Source organism: Lactuca sativa, chromosome 3, assembly GCF_002870075.4.
Source record: "Lactuca sativa cultivar Salinas chromosome 3, Lsat_Salinas_v11, whole genome shotgun sequence".
Taxonomy (NCBI): domain Eukaryota; kingdom Viridiplantae; phylum Streptophyta; class Magnoliopsida; order Asterales; family Asteraceae; genus Lactuca; species Lactuca sativa.
In genome coordinates, this window is record NC_056625.2 from 127,604,174 (window position 1) to 127,625,449 (window position 21,276).

Consider the following 21,276-nt stretch of genomic DNA (forward strand, 5'->3'; position numbering starts at 1 on the left):
TGATTATTGATGTCGATGAATTGGTGAATGAAAGGAGAAGGATCGACAATCGATTGATGAACAGATGACGAAAAATTGATTTTGATTTCTAATGTTTCGCATGATTTGGATGAATGTTAAGAATGAACAGATGAAGAAATTGAAGGAGAATGCGAAAAGATCAAAAATTGGTTTCGCATTTGTTTGATTTTGGAACTCGATTTTGATTGAGTGTTGTTCGCATTATGATTGGAGTTGATTTTGGAATTAAGGATTAATGTTCGCATGATGGAAATCGATCGATTGAAGGCTTGATGTGCGAAAGAATGATTCCACAATGATCGGTTATTTGGGAAGAGGGCTGATTAAAAATTGATTTCGCATATTGAGAGTGAGGTTTGAATGATCGATTAAACAGAATTTGTGTGGTGAACTGAGAACAAATGATCGGTTTGATGTAAAGATGCGAAGTCAAGAAAAATAAAATTGTTTAATTCCAAAGACGTGAATTGGGTTTCAGTTGAGTTCGCATATTTTGAGTTCGCATATAAATTTTTTGGTTCGCATCTGCAAGGATGGTTTAGTTCGCATTTGGAGCAGTTCACTTGTAAAAGCAAAAGTATTCGCATTTGGGTGTGTTAAACATGGTTCGCATTTGATGACTGGGAAGTGTCTTATTCGCATTTGGTGAAGATGCGAAACATTTGTAGATAATGCGAAGTAATTGAAAACATGCGAAGTCTTTTACAGTATAAGTGAATTGGGGAAGAAAGCCAAGAGTTTCGCATTTGGTCCCTGCTCTTTTCAAGAAATAACACAAGTTGCCCAACTTCGCAAGTTTGAAGAACATGCAGAAATTGTCAAAAAACATACCTGTAGTTTCGCATTTTTGACAGTTTATACCCAACTTCGCAAATGGGGTCATAAAATGCTGAAATTGCAGAATTTTCAAATCTGGTCCCTGCAGTTTGTGCGAATTTACACATTTTACCCAGTTTCGCAAATGGGAGTGTGTTTCGCATATTTGGCTGTTTTTGGCGCAACGGGTCACTGCAGAATTTTGAAATTGACGATTTCTACCCATTTTTGAGAAATTTTGTCAAAGGCGATCCGTGAACGAAGCTAAAAATTCAATATTTTTTGGATTTTCCGGATTGAAGCAAAATGTTTATGCCACATGTTAAGGGGGAGTTTTGACATGAAAAATTTCAAATAGAGCACGTTCTTTTTCCATGGAGTTTTAAAATCAAATTTCGATTATAAAAAGGGGGAGAAGTTTTATATGGAAATTCGAACTTGAATTTTTCATATTACACGGATTTGAAGATCGAATTGATCTTGAAGTTTTGAAGACTACGAGATGATGCAATTGGAAGTTCGGAAATGATGTATTCGAAATGGGTTTGGTATTATTGAAGATTTTTGGGGTGTGTTTTTATGCGCAACTTTGGGGTGATTATTTGAAGTTAATCATTCGTTGCTGCTTGGTTTGTATGGTCTCACATCCTAGAGCCCAAATTGAAGAGTCATGGAAGAATTGAAGATTGAAGTTCGTTTCGACATGTGTCACCTTTGAGGCTCGAACCGCGTAGTGCTTGATTTTGGAAGATTTGAAGTGGGTCATTCATTCCTAACTTTGAGGGGGAGAATGTTGGGGTTGCAAAGTTATTCATTCATGACTTTGTAAATGTTTGACTTTTGTAAAACCCACTTGCATGTGGTGTATTAGCCTTTAGACACATGAGAGATAGAGAGTGAGAGAGAGACATGTAAACACCTCTATAAATAGTGGGTTTGTCCACTTGTAGAGGTGTGCTTGAGAGATGTAAAGGTGAGTGTGTAAGTGTGTGTTAATTATGTAGTCTAGATCTAGATCCTTTTTGTGTAACACCATATACATTCAATATATCTCTTAAACACCCAAATCACCATGTTTAATTGTGCAAGCTTTAATTCCGCATGCCAAACCATGTTCTTTGTCACTACACAGGCTCCAAAAACTCAACACTAGGGCTACTCAAGCCTAAATCTCTTATGCATCATGCACTTATCGGATAACACTCCATCACCACACTCTATTGTCATCTAGTGGGTACTATGGCTTCCCACAATATTACGACAGCCTCTGACTTGTGAGTACTACGGCTCCCCGTAGTATCACAACGCCAACTAACTAGTGAGTACTACGGCTCCCCGTAGTACCACGACTCCCTCCCTCTGACTTGTGAGTACTACGGCTCCCCGTAGCTTCACAACACCCTCTGACTGGCAAATACTACGGCTCCCCGTAGCATCACGACTCTCTCTCTCTCTCTCTGACTTGTGAGTACTACGACTCCCCGTAGCATCACAACACCCTCTGACTGGCGAATACTACGGCTCCCCGTAGCATCACTACTCTCTCTCTCTCTCTGACTTGTGAGTACTACGGCTCCCCGTAGCATCACAACACCCTCTGAATGGAAAATACTACGGCTCCCCGTAGCTTCACCCTATGCTCTCATTCTCATTACAATGCCACACTATGCTCACTAACTCATGCACCGAAGACTATCATAGGTAGCTAAACACACTTGCCCCGATATGCATTACGAACTCTGGCGGCAACCGCCATAACACAGAAGTTGCCTCTGCGTAGATCCACTTCCTTAAATAATCCCTCTTGATGACAATACACGAAGGGCTCCCACTGGAACCGTGGATACATGATACATCACTGGTCATCTTAAGCCCAACACTCTAAATAACTCTGAAATCGGGACGCTATACGCGGAAACCACTGAACACCCTAACAGAGCATCATAATGTCCTGTCTCTACCACTGATTCCCTTACTCCCAGCACCATACACATACAACAATACATTTCCTCTATCACTCAATGCGCAACTTCAGTGCATCCAAACACTCAATTGGAATACAAGGAAGGCGCTAACCCTTCAGAACACACTGATGATCTTCCGAAACCCTTTCCACTACTGCTCAAAATCCAAGCAAGAATACACATCCCAGCCCGAGAGTTGGCTACTCGACAATCTTCTACCCATATTTCAACTCAGAAGTTCTCAACTGCCCATACCATCATTACAAGCCTTCCACTTGAGATGACTCTGACCACCACCAGATTCCTGACCATTGACCACCCTCCCGTGGAGACACCCATCCTTCTCTCATACATATACCACATGCATTATCCAACCCCTAACCGCTCTTGCACAAATCTTCGGGTCTCTCAATAAACCACTCAGTTCTCCCCCACTTAGGGTTCGAACCATCACTATCTGACACATCAACAACCTCACGAACTATTTTCACTAGCAACAACGCACCTGCCCCTGGAAAGTGCTACGCAACGCCCGAGAATCCCCTTTAAGGAAATCAATCGACCTCATAACTCTAAACCTCGGGTGAAATCCTCAAGAACTTCTCGTCACGACTGCCTCTAGTCATTCCAAGTCTCGTACCAATCCAATACCAAGCAACTCAACTGTCCAACAACATCACTGACTCATCATATTCCCCCACCTCGACTCATCAACCAACGTTCCAACACATGGATCATCCCAAGAACAGGGACCCACTCCCATATCCAATACCCAACATAGATTGAAAAACCACTGCACTGATTAACTCGACTGGACTCTCCACTGATACCTCTACAATACGCCCTACTATACTCAAATAGGTGTAACGTGGTCCTCGACTATCTCAGTCCCATCTGACTATCTGCTCATGGTAAATCACTGTATCGCAGCACACATGCTACCTGATACTCTGATGGAAAATCATCATCAATGACAACCTGCAGGGTTTTACCCCCCAAACCCGAAACTTAAACATCAGGCCTCTCATGTTCCGCACACGAACATAAATAACACCACTCAGGTCATAGAAGGTGACATCTCCTCTATCGACTGATTGCTCAACTCAGACCGAAATTCTCCCCTCCCTCTAACTCCTTACCAAAAATACTCTGATAGGCTCTCAACCTCCCTCTCAAGGGATGCCTCTTCAAACTCAATCATGGCCCACATGCCTAAAACCCGTAGCGTCCAATCTCTACCTCATCAATCGTGACCGGATAACCGGAGAACCTCAAGCATCATTCACTACGAACCATGGTACTCATCCCATGACATCTCTTCTCAATATGCTCCGGTGTATGGTACCCGAACCATAGCATCACTCCTCCATCTGTTCCGATGTATGGTACTCGAACCATAACATCATTCCTTCATCCGCTCCGATTTATGGTACTCGAACCATAACTTCACTCCTCAATCCGCTCCGATGTATGGTACTCGAACCATAACATCACTCCTCAATCCGCTCAGATGTATGGTACTCGAACCATAACATCACTCCTCAATCTGCTCCGATGTATGGTACTCGAACCATAACATCACTCCTCAATCCGCTCCGATGTATGGTACTCGAACCATAACATCACTCCTCAATACGCTCCGATGTATGGTACTCGAACCATAACATCACTCCTCAATCCGCTCCGATGTATGGTACTCGAACCATAACATCACTCCTCAATACGCTCCGATGTATGGTACTCGAACCATAACATCGCTCCTTAATCCGCTCATTAGAACCTTCAGAATACTCCATGCATCAAGTATGGGTCCTCTGCTTTCAGTAGTACGGGCCCATACTACCTGCCACATCTACCCATACTTTCCACACGGACTATCCCGGAGCTCCTAAGTAGCTGCTCGACCTTCTCGTTCACCAATTCCGTCGCGCGCTCGCTCCCCAGCGAAATTCTCTACTCTGCCAGCGCACTCATCTGGCTAAGGTTACTCCCTAGGCTCTTCCTAGATTCCTACACTTCTCTACCATCAGCTGTTGAAGAGCTCCTAATGATGCCAGCCATCTACCTCCTGAATATCGTCATATTCGCTTGGTAGATGACTCCCATCATCGAGAGTTCCACAAAGCACAAAGGAAGCAGCATTCGAGCATCGAAGAATATATATGACTCACTCTGGGTAATAATTCCGCTTGCTCTACTCATCCTCGAAAGTACCACCGAACTCTGTAACTCTTCCCCTCGCGGGTTCTAACTATTCTTTCTCTAAGTACCATGGTACTTATCTAGGTATCTCCCCTAGATTTCTACTCAAATCCCCTAAAGGATTCCAACTAAATATTCTCACTCATCACATACTCAAAAGCACATCGCATATAGCAGCAGTCCCTAGGCTAAGGCATCACAAATCATGCCACTCCAGTCCTAAGATATGAAATACCTAGCCTGTCTCTAGCATGGAATAATTTCTCATAAAGTGCATCATAAATATCTAATGTCACAAAAGTAAGGGTATTTTGGGAAATCACCGTTCGGGCTCTGGCTGATTGTACACACTGTTCTTTCTCGCTTTCTCTTTGAACTCTTATTCGCTTTAGAAAATTATTTCTTTGAAAAATTTTCTTACTTCCTCAGTTTGAGTCCAGATTTACCCGAAGGCGCATCCGAATCGCTCAAACCAAGGCTCTGATACCAACTTGTAACACCGAAAATTTCAAAACAATTTTTCATTTAAAATAATCGTTTAATTCTTAAAAACACTTTGTTTAAAGTCTCATTCATAATCGTATTACAAAACATAACTACATTTCCACTTGCATGATAAACCAGGATCCTCAAAACATGACTCATTCTCTGGTGTGTACAATCGAGCCGGTGTCGTCCCGTGATACTGTAATAACCTGAAACACACAACACAAAACACTGTAAGCACGAAGCTTAATGAGTTCCCCAAACTACCGCATACAACACATACGCCACTCGAGGCTACAGTACGACCCTCCGGTCGGTGTGTCTCAGCGGGACCCTCCAGTCCCGTAGCTCGTTGGACCCTCTGGTTCGGTCATAGCTCGTTGGGCCCTCTGGCCCGGTCTGAATCGTTGGACCCACCGATCCGGTCTGTATCGTTGGACCCTCCGGTCCGGTCTATAACTCCGCATAGCATAAATCACAAAGACATAATGCATAGCATGTCACATATAATAGGATAACATAATACTCAATGTAAGCACATACGACCTTCCGGTCACACAATACTACCACTCAAGGTAACGTAGAGTGAGAAGACTCACCTCGCGTATCTCGATAACTCGCAAATCCCGGAAATCACTCGCGCTCGATCCTCCGAGCTATAATCCTCCTATAACACCATAGATCTCTAATTAACACTTTCTCAACTAAGGTTGACTACCCCTATCAAGTCAACACTGGTCAACTCTGGTCAACGGTCAACGGTTGACCTGACTTGCCGAGTCCGGCGTGGACTCGCCGAGTCCCTACGGGAACCCGATCCCTCTGAATCTCTTCCGACTCACCGAGTCACTCACCCGACTCGGTTACTCCACCCCTGGTTCGTAATCACTGAACAACCCACACCAACTCGCCGAGTCTAGGAATGGACTCGGCGAGTGCATTCATGCACAACCCCAAACGACCTTCTGAGGGCAGATCCGCTTCACTAACTTATAGATCCAGTCTCCTTAAGCTTATTGACCACGTAAAGTTCAAGTCTTGATGCTCATCAAGCATTGAATAGCTCATGAATGGTGTTTTAGCCTCAAATACATTGATCCCAAGCCAATACCTCCATGGATGCATATAAAGCTTTGGTAAAGAGGTGCTCTGGACCTCTATGGGTCCAGATCCAGGACCTTAACTCGCTAAGGGACCATGAGGACACTAGATCTAGCCACAAATGGGTTCAAAAGCCCTAAATATACATGAGCATCACAATAACAGAGAATGATTCGAGATTGTACCTCAGTTGTGATGTTCTGGACCTCAAATCTTCAAGAATCCACCCCTCTCTTGCTTCCTATTGGCTAGATCTCCTCTTTCCTTGCTAGACAACAACTCCAAGATCAATAATGGCTCCTTCCCTCACTTGAATCACTCCATTGCTCTAGGGTTTCACTCTGGGGACTGATGAGTGCAAATGACGGCCATAAGGCCCTTTAAATATGCCTCAAACCCGAGAAATTAGGGTTTCATTAAACAGCGTGGACTCGCCGAGTCCGGGCGCGAACCCGCGTCCAAATCCACGATCATACTCGGCGAGTCTAGACTCCAACTCGCCGAGTCTCCTCACAAATTACCAAAATAAATAAATGAATAATACCTGGGAATCCGGCTGTTACATAGGGCATATGTGATTTCATCTCCACCGGGGTTCTTACGGATCAAGCTTGCACCATATCCTTCTTTACTCATAACACCGTCGATATATATTTCCCAAACGTCCATTCTTGCTTCCAGAATCGATAGGTCTATCTGTATGATTGTCGATATGCCTCTGAGCGTATCGGGGGTTTCTGTTGAAAAGTTCACCAAGGCCTGGGCCTTAATGCTGGCACGTGGTCAATAGTATATGTCGTGCTCCCCTAGCTCGATGGCCCATTTCGTTAGTCATCCTTACTTCTCTAGCCTTAGCAGGACATGCTTCACCGAGAAACTAGTTAAGACCTCAGTTTTGTGTTCTTGGAAGTAGTGTCGGAGACGCTTGGCTATATAGATCAATGCGAGGACCAATTTCTCTAAGATTAGGTAGTTGATTTTGGGTCCCTGCAGTTCCTTGCTTTCGAAATGTATTGATAATTGTTCTTTGTTCCTCTCGACTGTTAGTATCGATGATATGGCTTTTTTAGATGTTGCGAGGAATACTTGCAGAGTCTCTCCTGGCAGGGGGCTTTCCATGACCGTTAGTTGATGAAGGACTTCCTACAGGTGTTTTTGGGCTTTATCAGCCTCCACTTTCCATTTAAATTATACATCCCTTTAGGGTGTGGAAGAGTGGGAGAGGATTTTCATCTGATATGGCAATGAACCTACTGATCGCCTTCAACTTTCCATTGATCTATTGGAACCCCTTTATATTGTGGGAAGTTTTAGAGTCGAGGAATTCCTGGATCTTGTCCTTGTTTGTCACACCCCCGAACCAGACGGCGGAAACGTCCGAGGGCTCACGTGACTTAATTGAATATCATCATAATGAATATACATGAATCATAACATAAACATTACCATGCATCAATATATTACAACCGACATTGTTCATATTAAGTACATTGTTTTAACATTACAAATCCATAACATGAATTTTTTGATAGTTTTCAAAAGCAAAACACACTAACATACTTGTTACTTACTCCTCAGCTTACCTGTTACCTGAGAATACAAGTTGTTTTGAAAACCGGTCAACATATGGAATGTTGGTGAGTTCATAAGCAGGTTTCATATGGAAATGTTTTATGTAGTTTGAACGAAAACAACTCAGAAAATCCAATATTTTCTAAAAAGACCATTGTTTATAAAAAGTGTGGAGATCCGTAAATAGATGCATGATGATTTCAAAACATGTATAATTGAAAAACTTTGTATTAAACGTGCATGTGAAAAATGATGAACTTCCCCAGAAAACCCGATGTTTTCCAAAATAAAAATATCATATAATGGTTCGAATTGTTATCCCATCACGTGAATGATTTTGAATTACCTTGATTACTTGATTTATATCGGGTTTATTTATGTGAGTCGTTATAACCATGCATGATAATGACTAGTTCGTTTGTCTTAGCATTCTGGTGAACGCCAGAATTGATCTTAGGATTTTGTCATCCTAGACTGGCCGAGTCTAACTGTAGCGAACAGCTGAGGTGTGGGGGAGTCACCCCCGTATAGATCTATACACAAACTCTCGCTCTCCCTCCAGGAGACTTTGATTATAACTACAGACTACGACCGACACACGTTGGTTTCACCCGTTATTACTCACTAAATCCTGATTGACTTTGATTACTATTGATTACCGACTTGCATTTGTTTACTTGGACCTTACTAGCATTACTAATGGGTCACTAAGGCCCAATAGCACTTAAAAGCCGTTGAGGGTCCCTTAAATATGAAATTGGGTCGTAGGAGGCCGAATAACATTTATTATTATTCCTTGGGCCCAAAAATCATGTTAATGGGTCACAAATGCCCAACAAACATGACTGGACTTTCAATCCCAAAGTTTTGATTGTTTAGATGTTTTTAGGAATTGTATAATTGTTGGAAGGTTTGATTGGACGATTGTTATTTTGGGTCGGCACAAGGGCGCTCGGTTATTGTTAACGATTTTTGGAATTATACATATATTCATCTTCATGAGTTGTAGTTTTGTATTTTTGACTCAAACATCTTAATAGTAAAAGAATTGGTTCCAAAATATTGGTTTTACCCATTTCAGCCCTTCTTTAATAAAGATGACAGTTTTAGTCCCTTATATATAAAAAAAAAGACATTTTAGCCCTAAATCATTTTCTTGACACATTTGACCCATAGACTTGTTCAAGTGATAGTTTTGGCTCAAAACTTATTCTTTGGCAGTTTCAGCCCTTCCAAAAAAATATTTTTCGGTTAAAGTCCAAACTTTTTGCATCTTTTACATGTTTGGCCCAAAATCCAAAAACTTTACATTTTTGATCCTTTTGGTAAAGAAAAGCATCTTAACCCTTGAAATAATTTTGTTTAACTCTTTATCCCCTGTTTTGAGGAATTTATCATTTTAGCCCTTTAAAAATTATGTTTTTCGCAACTTTGGGCTTAATGGGCCGAAAAGCCTAAAAATTGGCCCATTGAGCTAATATTTACATTTCAAGTCCTTTGAAAAGCGTAATTTTCATAAAAAAATTTATTGTAACTGTTTTTGACTCTTTTGACCCTCAAGAAAACCGTGAATGGCAACTTTTCACCCATCTTTTGTTTATTTGACAAGTTAAGCCCCAAAAATGTGTTTTATGTTACAATATGTTTATTTAAATCTTAAAGGGTGTTTTTCATGACTTGTTTAGTGTAGTATACCTTAGATAATGTTTGTTTTCCTTCTTATGTCATAGATATCGAGATTTCTTCTCTTTTTGTTGCATACTTACCACATAAACACTTACAATCACACATACATGCATAAAATCATACATAGCACACACATACACATAGATCTACACATTTTACTTGTATTCTCTCCCATAAAACTTGTAAAAACCGAAAAAGGAGGGGTATGAACTCGCCTTTGCTTGTTGTTTTCGATTTGAAGAAGAAATGGAAGAAGTTTGATGTTGTTCTCGGCCTTACAAAACTTCTTGAGAATAATTTGGCTTAGATGGGTTCTAAGAAGCATGATCATGAACTTTCATGAGTTAGAAGGGGATTATAACAATTTCAAGAAGCTAAACCATAGATCCAAGCATTAACTTACCTAGAATGATGATTTTTGTGGAATAACCTCCTTAAAAAGCTCTTAATCTCGAAAACTTTGAAGGAGAAGTGAAGAGTGTCCTTTGAGAGTGTTTGGAGAGAATTTGTGAAGTGTGTGTGTGTGTTTTTCCTTTGTGTTCTCGGCCGAAGAAGAAATAGAGAGGGGAGAGGAGAGAGATAAAGGGTATTTTTCATGACTTGTTTAGTGTAGTATACCTTAGATAATGTTTGTTTTCCTTCTTATGTCATAGATATCGAGATTTCTTCTCTTTTTGTTGCATACTTACCACATAAACACTTACAATCACACATACATGCATAAAATCATACATAGCACACACATACACATAGATCTACACATTTTACTTGTATTCTCTCCCATAAAACTTGTAAAAACCGAAAAAGGAGGGGTATGAACTCGCCTTTGCTTGTTGTTTTCGATTTGAAGAAGAAATGGAAGAAGTTTGATGTTGTTCTCGGCCTTACAAAACTTCTTGAGAATAATTTGGCTTAGATGGGTTCTAAGAAGCATGATCATGAACTTTCATGAGTTAGAAGGGGATTATAACAATTTCAAGAAGCTAAACCATAGATCCAAGCATTAACTTACCTAGAATGATGATTTTTGTGGAATAACCTCCTTAAAAAGCTCTTAATCTCGAAAACTTTGAAGGAGAAGTGAAGAGTGTTCTTTGAGAGTGTTTGGAGAGAATTTGTGAAGTGTGTGTGTGTGTTTTTCCTTTGTGTTCTCGGCCGAAGAAGAAATAGAGAGGGGAGAGGAGAGAGATAAGGATGTGATGGATACATGGGAACATGAGATGGTTGCATGGAAGACCAAAATATAATAAGGAGGTGGCTAAACCTCCTTATTTCATTAATTTCCATTTTTTTTGTTTTCCCACTTGGGTCGAGAATTAGAGAAAACAGAAGAGAGTTTTGGGCCTTTTTGCTTAAATCCATATTGTGGGCCCAATTTGATGATTTTTCAGCCTATTGGGCTCCCATGATGGTTTACGGCCCAATTTGTCAAAAATATTGGGCTTCATAGTCAGTTAATTAGGTTAGTTATGGCCCAATAAGGCCCATTAGGGTATTTTATTTCATTCTAGGCCCAATGTGGCCCAAAATATTAAAATAAATGGAATTGGGTCCAATTAGAGCCCATTTAAGAGTTCTAAGCCCAAAATAGTCAAATTCGAAGCTTATTGGCCCATTAGGCCCAATAAGGAAATCCTAGTCCATAATGGACTTAAACTGGGATTTCTAGGGTTTCTAATTCGTTGTTGGCTATTTGAAGTGCTTGCATAGAGCATTTGATGGAAAATTTGTTGTTATTGAATAAGCATCATACGTGCTTTCACATTTTTGGTTCATAAATGTTATCATTGTTGTTGTTACATGGTTTAGAATTCCTAGTTGTGACATTGTTCGGCGCGATCCCTTCTCTGGTCCTCTTCCACTCCAAAAGTGAACTTTCATGGGTTGAGTCTCATATGCGCGCCCGCTAGGGTGTGGAAGGTTTCTTTGATGTCATGAAGCAACGCCGCTTCGTCACGGCAATTGATGACCATATCATCGACGTTCCTTTCAATGTGGTCTACAAAGACCTTATCCATCAGGTGCCGGTACATTGCGCCAATGTTCTTAAGTCCAAATGGAATTATATGGTAGCAGAATATGCAACGATCGGTGTGGAAGGCTGTATTTTCTTCGTCTTCCCTACAGATTTGGACTTTGTGGTAGCCTTTATAGGTGTCAAGGAAACATTTGAGCTAGAAGCCTTCCAGGGACTCGACCTTTAGTCTATCTCTGGGAGGGGGGTAATCGTCTTTTGGACATGTATTTTTTAGATTGGAGTAGTCAATGCACATTCGCCATGACCCTTCATGTTTTTTTACCATTAACAGGTTTACCATTCATGTCAGAAAAATTGCTTCCCAAAGGATCCCTGCGCCTACTAACTTTGCAATTTCGTCGTTGATCGCTTTGTTCTTGTCACCTTCCCGTCCCCTTTTTTTCTACTTTGTAGGGAGGCTTCCCTATATAATGTTTAGGTTGTGCTCGATTACCCCATGGTCTACTCCGTTCATGTCTGCGGGCTGCTAGACAAATACGCTGTAAAACTGCTTCAGAAGCGCACCTAACTTGATTTTTGTTTCCTCCGAAAGATTGGCCCCAATCTGTATTGCTTGCTTGGGGTGGTCTGAGTGTATTGTGTGTTTTTCTTTTGGGTAGTACTCCTTGTACTTCTTTGGAACTCGAACTAATTTTGGAGTTGCGATGATTTGGTGGCAGACTTATTGACGCGAAGTGTTGGCGACAATTGTGGCTGAGCCATTTCGCGTGCTGAACATGATGGTACCATGGATGGTCGATGGTATGGTTTGCAATTCAAAAGGTGTCGAGCGCCCTAGTAGTATGTTTTGTTTTGTTTGGTAGCATATTATGGAGAACTCAATGGCTCGTGTGATGCTCTCTCCCATCGTGGCTAACTAGCATCAGGGGGAGGTTTATAGTACGCAACAACCATAGGTTGTGTCCCGTGAATCCGACTAGTGGTCCAGGAGGTCGGTGTTTTCCAGAAGTAGTGCTTGTATGGGATGTCGGTACTGTTGCCATTGTCTATGTAGACACGATGGATTTGCTTTTGGCATATGCAGGCAGTAATTACGAGTGGATCTCTGGGATTCCAATTGTGGGGTCTTGGGTCTTTTCGTGAGAATTCGATGCTGAGTATACCCCGAGAAAATATTTCTAACCCATTATCTGTCTGGCGGCGTCCATGTCTCTTGCGCTGCTTCTTGATGGTGAAGATCTCGTTTTAGTCTTGGTGTATGCCAATACTCTGTTGAGACTGGACATTCTTTGTACTGGTATCAGACTTCTTCGTACGGTCGGTTGTGGTGATGGGTGACGGTTGTTATGGATTGGGTATGAGTTCTGTCACAAAATTGGGTGCTGACGTTGTTGGTGCTTGAGAAGATATTTACCTCTCTATTGTAGATGAACTGGTGCCATCTGACGGAAACATGGGTCTGACTAGGGCAAGTTCACCACCATCCGACGGCCCGAGTCCTTCATCCGACATTGCCAAAGTTTAGTGTCGTTTTACATGATGTGTAGCACTAAGTACACGCTCGGATAGCGCCAGATGTTGGGATATGTCGCCGGGACTTAACTCCATTACTGGATATCTTGTGTGGGTTAAGCTTGAGAATCACTGCAAAGAAATGATAGATGTCAGTCTTCGTTTGGGAGGGGATCCCCTAACGATGCTCTGACGGTCTAGTCAATATCAGATGAGAGAATTAGGGTTTAACTTAAGAGGGAGAAAGAGGAGATCCCTTCTCTTGGAGGAGAAGGGTTTTTTTATACCTATCGTTGAGGGCATAGACCCCCGATAATACCTTTTCTCCTTTCTGATTCGATAGGATGTGGAGGCGTCTTATTGACAGGTCATGCTCCACTAGCGGTTTCTCACTATTGGTGTAGAACTACCATAGTGAAGCCTTTTAAGCGCTACACATGTCTCCGTGGGAGTCATCCGGTACTATTTTTTGTTACTGTAGACCAGAGTTTCTCGTGCTAGTCCTTGTCTTGGCGCTAGGACTCCGAGACATAAGTGCGAGGCTGCAGAGGCGAGGGCCTGGGCCTAGAACCTACGAAGTAGCGACCATTGACTAGGTCATCCTTAGATAACAGTCTCATTATCTTTGACGTATTCCTAATGGGATACGTTAACATGTATGCTTAGGTATCAAGAAATCTGCACCAATTCTGAGGAAGAATATTCTAGGCAGAATAAGGCCCTCTTTGTGAACATCTTGGTGATCTTTGTCACCGATTCGATTGTCTGTATGAGCGACAAGTATTCTTGGGCTAGTCACTCTCTTTCTACCAATGGAACATACTCCTCTCTGAACTTCTCAACAAATTGCTCCCGAGACACCACACACTTCTCCGCTGGTGAATAATCCTTTGTGACAAAGTTCCACCAATCCTTCGCCCCATGACATAGGAGATTCTGTGCATACCTAAACTTCAAGTTTTCTGGGTGGGCACAAGTGTAAAAGCATTCTTCTACATCAAAGATCCATCTCATTGAAACAATTGGATATCTGACACCTTCAAACTCTGGAGGTTTTGTGTTATTGAAATCTATATATGGCACCTCCTTGTCCCTAGGCGAGGCTGCAGCAGCAACGATAGTAGTGGTTGTTGCGGTGGTGGTGCTAGCTATGACAACATACCGTTCATTAAACATGGCGATTAGTTCGGTATTGATAGATCCAAACATCTCTGGAACTATTTCTCTTATGGCGGCTGGTACTGGTGCTTCTATCCATTCGCGAATGTCAGTCTCGCTTGGCCTTAGCCCTTTAGATCCAGAACCCGAACCGCTTCCCCTCGTGATCATTACCATTCTGGAGATATAGTCAGTGTTAGATTAATATGAATCTATAAACTATTTTAGGGTAACGATCAATCCTCCGTAGCTTCTTAGTAACCTTGTGAATCTTCTTGATTCAAGTATGAACCCTGTACTTCCAGTAGTATGGACCCTTAACTACTTTCCATATATGTTTATGCTCATTCCAATAACTATCCCAATGTTTCTAAGTTACTACACTCTCCTATATCATGGCTTTTCGCGCGCACAATGTTCAATGGTTAAACTACTCTCTTTCCTACACTTTTTCTAGGATATTACGTTCCTACCGATGTCCTATTATGTGTCATATTATATTTCCTAGACTCTCCTTCTAGGATTCTTTCCGCTTCACTCTACTATCGACTGAGAAAGAACTTCTAGTAATATTAACTAATTATCGGACGAATAGAATTGCATGGTGCTAAAATCAAACAGTCTGTCGACTAAATGATCCAACATTACAACGGTTGGATTCAGACAAGAGCTACATAATAGCGCTAAATCAAACAATCTATAACTATTTAAATTTGGGAGCATGCAATCTAATGTATTTGTCAAATAACTAATTAATATTAATATAGTTTCTAAGCAGCAATTAACAAGTAAATCCCTAGGCGATAAGGCATCTAAGTTATCAGGCAATTCTAAACAACAATTCCCGAAAAGATCATTTGTCTACATACTAGCATGTATTTCTAACATTTCATATATGAGCAAACATAACAAATATGGATATTTTAGGAATCACTTTCCTTTCCGAGCTTCGACCGACTGTACACATTGCATTCTTTTCCTCTTTATATCATTTCAATTATAAAAATTTTGTTTAAGATATCCAGATCCTTAGTTTGAGTCTAGAGTCACACGAGTGTTCATCAAATTCCTTCAAACTAGGGCTCTGATACCAACTTGTTACGTCCAAAATTTTCAAACCAAAATTTTCATTTTTATTTATTAAATATTCAATTACATCAAAGTATAATGCGGAAAATATGATTGCGAGTGCGCATGAGTATAGTCGAACCTTGCCCTGCCACGAACCAAAGAAGTGCCTGAAAAATATTTATAACAACTGGGTAAGCGTTGGGCTTAGTGAGTTCCCCTAATATACAATATACCACAATACACATACATGCATACAAATAATATATGTATTTTAGACTTATGCCCTACACGCCATTTTGTCTTCAACACGAGTCTGCGTGTACTTACAGCCTACATGCCATTTCGTAAACATGTATCAATGTGTACTTACGGCCTACATCTCATTTCGTTAACAAGTGGGCCTATAGGCTCCTGACCTCTTTGTCGCTCCACCATCGTCGTCTAACTAATTCGTAATAGCTTATAAGCATATCAACAATCACACACATAGATACTACATATTCGGCTCTACAACCACAAAGAAAACTATACTATGGGTTCTATACATATAGTTCCTATATCTTAACATACATGGATATATATTGGAATACATAATATAGTGGGATGAACTCACCTGGATAGTTACTTAGACGACTGATAGGATCCAGGCGATCAGATCAGATTGGTGATCCAACAGACGGGTAACACGCCTAATGAATATTAACCTAAAATACTATAACTTATTAATTTCTACAACAATCTGGTAACATAGGCTAGACCTATCACTAATCCAATTGAATACTGATAGATCTATCAAACAAGGATCAGCCAGACATGACAGTTGGGAGGCAAGATCATTTCGGCATATAGCTTTTATGAAATCCAACAACCAAGCCAATGTAACCATTCTAGACACCTCTCCCGTAATTAGATTAATCAATGTTACAACATGGAATTACTGATAAATCTTATATAGGTTCATAATAACGACTATGACTGTAATTATAAGTTACACCAATAGCAAAAGTGTGTAGCTTAACTTAAAAGATTTCCAAGACAAAGTCCGAAAATTACACCGGCAGAAACCGGTTAGAAATACTACATAAAGCATTTGGTCGGATGTGACTTCCTAGTACGCCCCTACATGGCTGCTTAATCAAGAGGGGGCGTGGCAAATACTATTAACTCCTTGGTCCTAAGATTGGATAAATAGTTGGTGGTCCCCTTCTATTATAGAAAGCCCTAAATTGACCAAAAGATGGAAAACTTGATACCATGTAGTTAAAAAAATTCATATGATCGCCTCAAAAAGGCATGACCTTTTGTCACAACTTCTCTTACAACGGCAACAACACAATAGGCTACATTCTGCCGTTTTTTGAATTGAAGACCACGTGTCCTGAGATGTAACTTAAAGTTTCCCAAATGAAAGACGGTTTTCAGGAGCAGATCAACAATATGATTATATGAAGGCTAGTGTTGAAGTCATGAAGGCAGAATTTGGAGTATTAAAAAAGGAGCAGATGAAAGTTCTTTAGGAAACTTTATAGATGAATATGCCAGGGTGAGGGCCTTGTCATTTATCACATCATCAAATGGCTTCTTTAACTTCATAGAGGGAAAAGGCTCTTCTAGGAAGGCACGATCAGCCGATGAATGATTCTGAGCTTACTGCTAATCAGTTATGGTATATTGAAAGAAGGCTTATCAAAGTTGGAGGAATAAAAAACTCCATCTCTTCTTTATAGCATCTGAATTAGTGATCCACACCTATTAATCAATAGTCAAGCAGTTGATTGTGTTTCCATATGAAAAGTATAATGAAATTACCATTATATCTTCAAACATTTCTTTGGGTAGTATGAAGTATGATCTAAAAAGGGTAAAGCATAAAAAGGAAAACTTTATTGAAGGCATGGTATTTACAATACAACCGAGCCATGCATTTAAAGATTAAAAAACAAAAGAGTGAACTACAAAACTTGTTAATTTACATTTCTAACCCATCACCCCTCCAAGAAATAATCAAAGAGCACTCAAAGTTAGAACACCCTATAACACAATGTGTTTGGTAAATATTTCAACTAGGAAATAATACCCCTAAGTAAATACTAAATACTACCATACCCATCCACCTTCTAAAGAAAAATAAAACGCAATTTATGTCACTTTCTTTGTTCATTTTATTCCAATATTGGTAGTTTGGTACATCACTTTGATTTAAACTCTTGTTTAATGTTGCAAGTCGTTGACCACCATTGACTAGAAACATCCTTGGCAATATTAAGGGCATCACATGTCGTTCCAAGAAGACCCCTTCGAGTGAACCCAACCGTGTATAACCCGTTATCCCCTTTCCAACCGTTTGGAAAGGGCATTTTAGGCATTCCATCTTCAGTAAAAAAGTCACTTCCCTATATCGAACAAGAACAAAAACAATAAAACGTAAGATGTAATGTTCTAATACAACAAATTCAATATATTTAACTACCAAAAATTTAGAGTACAAGATACAAGTCTAAAAGTTAAAAAAAAAAAAAAGTTTTAGTTTATGAATTATTCACCATAAAGATATTTGAAAGATGTGGGCCATAGTCACTGACACAACTCATTATCAAAGGAGAACCTAATGAGATCATCATATGCACCATATATTTCAATTATGATTTTTTTCTAAAAGAAAGAAAATTTTATGGTGATCATTACTCCCAGAGAAGAAATTTCTAAAGTCAGAACTAAAATAATTCAATGACTAGTAGGATATGGATCAAAAGTTGTACATTACTCTCGATTTAGAAACTTAATTTCTGTAAGTTTTTTAAAACATTTTAAGGGAAAGGACATTAAAATTGAAAAATATATAATCGTGAAAATACTTGCTGACGTTAACACATCATAAAATGACAACAAAAATGTTAATAGATTGAGAATCATCCAAACAAGTGCCATCAGTTTTTCACCTTTTTGGCTACTAAGAACCATTTTGTAGGCTTCTAGATGTGTAAGACTTGAAAGTGATGTGAGATGGAGAATAAGATAAAATTCAATTAATAAACAAATATATTACAAGTATTATATGGAATGTACAAATTTTGAAACATGTTTCTTTTATCACATACACTTATTTCATACCTACTTATTATTTCATACATTATTTGATAAAATAGCTAAATGGATGCCATGCTATTTACCTTGAGCCAAAATGGCACATTGCTCTTATACCCCGTTGCCAACACAATCGAGTCAAATGCAATTTCTTGACCATCCATGAATTTGGCCCCATTTCTAGTTATTTCTCTCACTCCTTGTTCCACAACCTACAAACATTCCAATAAAACACAAATAAGATCTATGAATTGTACTTTTACAACTCATTATTGCATGTGTAGGTGAATCTTTCATTAGTTACCTTGATGTTACCGGATTTGATTAGAGATAAAGCTCCCGTGTCAAGTACGGGGGTTTTACCGGTGGCATTTTTGAGCTCAAGGGGGCCAATTTTAGGCCTCCTTAGGCCTAATTTATCGGTGTTTCCTAGTGTTAAATTGGCCATAAACAAGATTAATTTATCAACCATCCTAAGAGGTAGCCATTTGAGAAGTCCCATAGCAATTCCAAATGTTGGGAATCCAAACATCTCTCTAGGTAGAATATGAACCTGTAATTGCATTAAACCAACCATATGAATATCCCCAATAGTCAAACTACTTCAAGAAAGCCTTTATGGCATTAGAATAGTGAAAAGGATTGCCACTATTCATTAACTAGAGAGGGTTTTTTAAGGATTTTGATATGAAATACCCAGATGAAAAAACATAAAGTTTAGTGATTATAAACAAGAAAAGAAAACGATTCAAGAGGTACCCACATGAAAATAATCAGTAAACTATTAAATAGAGAGGGTTTTTAAGGATTTTGATATGACTAAAAGAAATTTCCATATCAAGAAAGGATTTTTTAGGAAAAAGATTAAATACCCAGATGGAGAAACATAAAGTTTAGTGATTATAAACAAGAAAAGAAAAAGATTCAAGAGGTACCCACATGAAAATAATCATTAAGCTCGCATAAAGACACAAGATATTTGGATGTTTTTTGAGTTTTCAAATAGTAATCTTTTTTAAATTAAAAGAATACCCATTTGATAAAGTGGAGGAAAAAGGGAATGTAATTGACTTTGACATTTAGAATTAGACTATTAGAGCAATAATTCCCTAATACACACACAACACTGAAAAAACTCACTGAAAAGAAAGAGAGTGATGATGATGAACTTACAGAGTTTCTAACAACCATAAAGGGGCTTGCATTGTAACGGCAAAGGTCTAAACTAACCTCCATGCCAGAATTCCCACATCCAACTACTAAAACCCTTTTCTTTCTAAACTCACATCCACTCTTGTACTCACTCGTATGTCTAACAACCCCTTCAAACTTCTCGATTCCTTGAATCTCCGGCAACACCGCCTCCGCATTCTCTCCGGTAGCCACCACCAGCCACCGAGATTCATAAACAGTGTCTTGCGTATTCACCCTCCAAACACCGACTTGAGCGTCAAACTCAGCTTTACTCACTGAGTGGTTGAACTTGGGCTTGATTTCAAAGTGCTTTGCATACGCCTCCATGTAGGAAACAAACTGTTTTTTCGTGGGGTATTTTGGGAAGTTCTTTGGGTACCCAAACAATGGAAGCTCACAGAATTGTTTAGGAAGATGAAGCTTTAAACGATCATAAGTTTTATGTTGCCATAAAGATGCAATGCAGTCACTTCTCTCAAGAACAAGAGAAGGGATGCCATCTTGCTTAAGGCAAGCTGCAACCGCTATACCAGAAGGGCCAGCACCCACAATGATTGGCCCATCAAATTTCACAAACGTTTGATCTTTTTCAGAAGAACCCATCAAAGATTTATCAAGAAAGATGAAAACCCACAACAGAAATCAAGAAGAAGAAGGATATTTCAATGAGAAACCAACAGAACCCCTCCGTTATCCAAGAAATGCTCTGCTTCTCTTCTCGTTTACTTCAAAGACTGTGAGTTTAAATGAGTTTAATGGGAGTTTAAATGAGTGAATGGAAATGTGCGTTGGTTGGGAGTAAGTCTTTCTGACGGTATTTAAATGTAGATAGAGAAAGAGGGTTTTATGAGAAGTGAGAGAAACGAGAGGTGTAAATATGGAGGCGTGAAGGTTAAGGAAAGGATTTGGTTCACTTTCTCAAGGTCTTTCTTCTGAGCTTCTCTGAGCAGAGAAAAGGGGAGGGGGTATGACGTGAAGTGTAGTGAAGGAGCAAAGTGATGAAGGAGGGAAAGCTATAAATACATTTATGTGGATGACTGTATGTTTTATTGTGTGTAGTTGAATTGTATTTATAAGCCAATACCACCACCTCTCGCATTATACGTCGTTTGCACTACACGCGTATAGTCTTACTAAGGCTATGAGGTCTAAGAGTAGGGTGCCAGAGGTCCAAAGTACTCTTGATTACCTCATCAAATCTTTTCATCTTCCAAATTGAAAGAAAATTGTTAAAGTTAAACTTAATGATTTTTTTATTTTTTTCAATCAATCATTCTGATCTTACACAACGTTTCGAAACTTTTTTTAGGATATTTTTGAATGTTATTTTCATAAAAAGAAATCAAATATGTTACAATAATCTTCTTCTTATGGTTTTTAAGAATATTAAATTTGAACTTTAACTTTTCTTGGGTTCATGAAAAGTCTTTG

At 39.7% G+C, this 21,276-nt stretch overlaps 1 protein-coding gene across 1 annotated transcript; it reads right to left on the reverse strand.

The window, feature by feature from the left end:
* Window positions 1-17,487: 17,487 nt before the first annotated feature.
* Window positions 17,488-21,073, reverse strand: LOC111896227 (probable indole-3-pyruvate monooxygenase YUCCA4). The gene is made up of 4 exons (XM_023892238.3): window positions 19,825-21,073; window positions 18,956-19,204; window positions 18,738-18,863; window positions 17,488-17,960 (listed from the first exon to the last, which is right to left on the reverse strand). The coding sequence occupies exons 1-4, from the start codon at window positions 20,446-20,448 to the stop codon at window positions 17,757-17,759; spliced, it is 1,203 nt and encodes a 400-aa protein (XP_023748006.1). The 5' UTR covers window positions 20,449-21,073; the 3' UTR covers window positions 17,488-17,756.
* Between the last annotated feature and the right edge of the window lie 203 nt (window positions 21,074-21,276).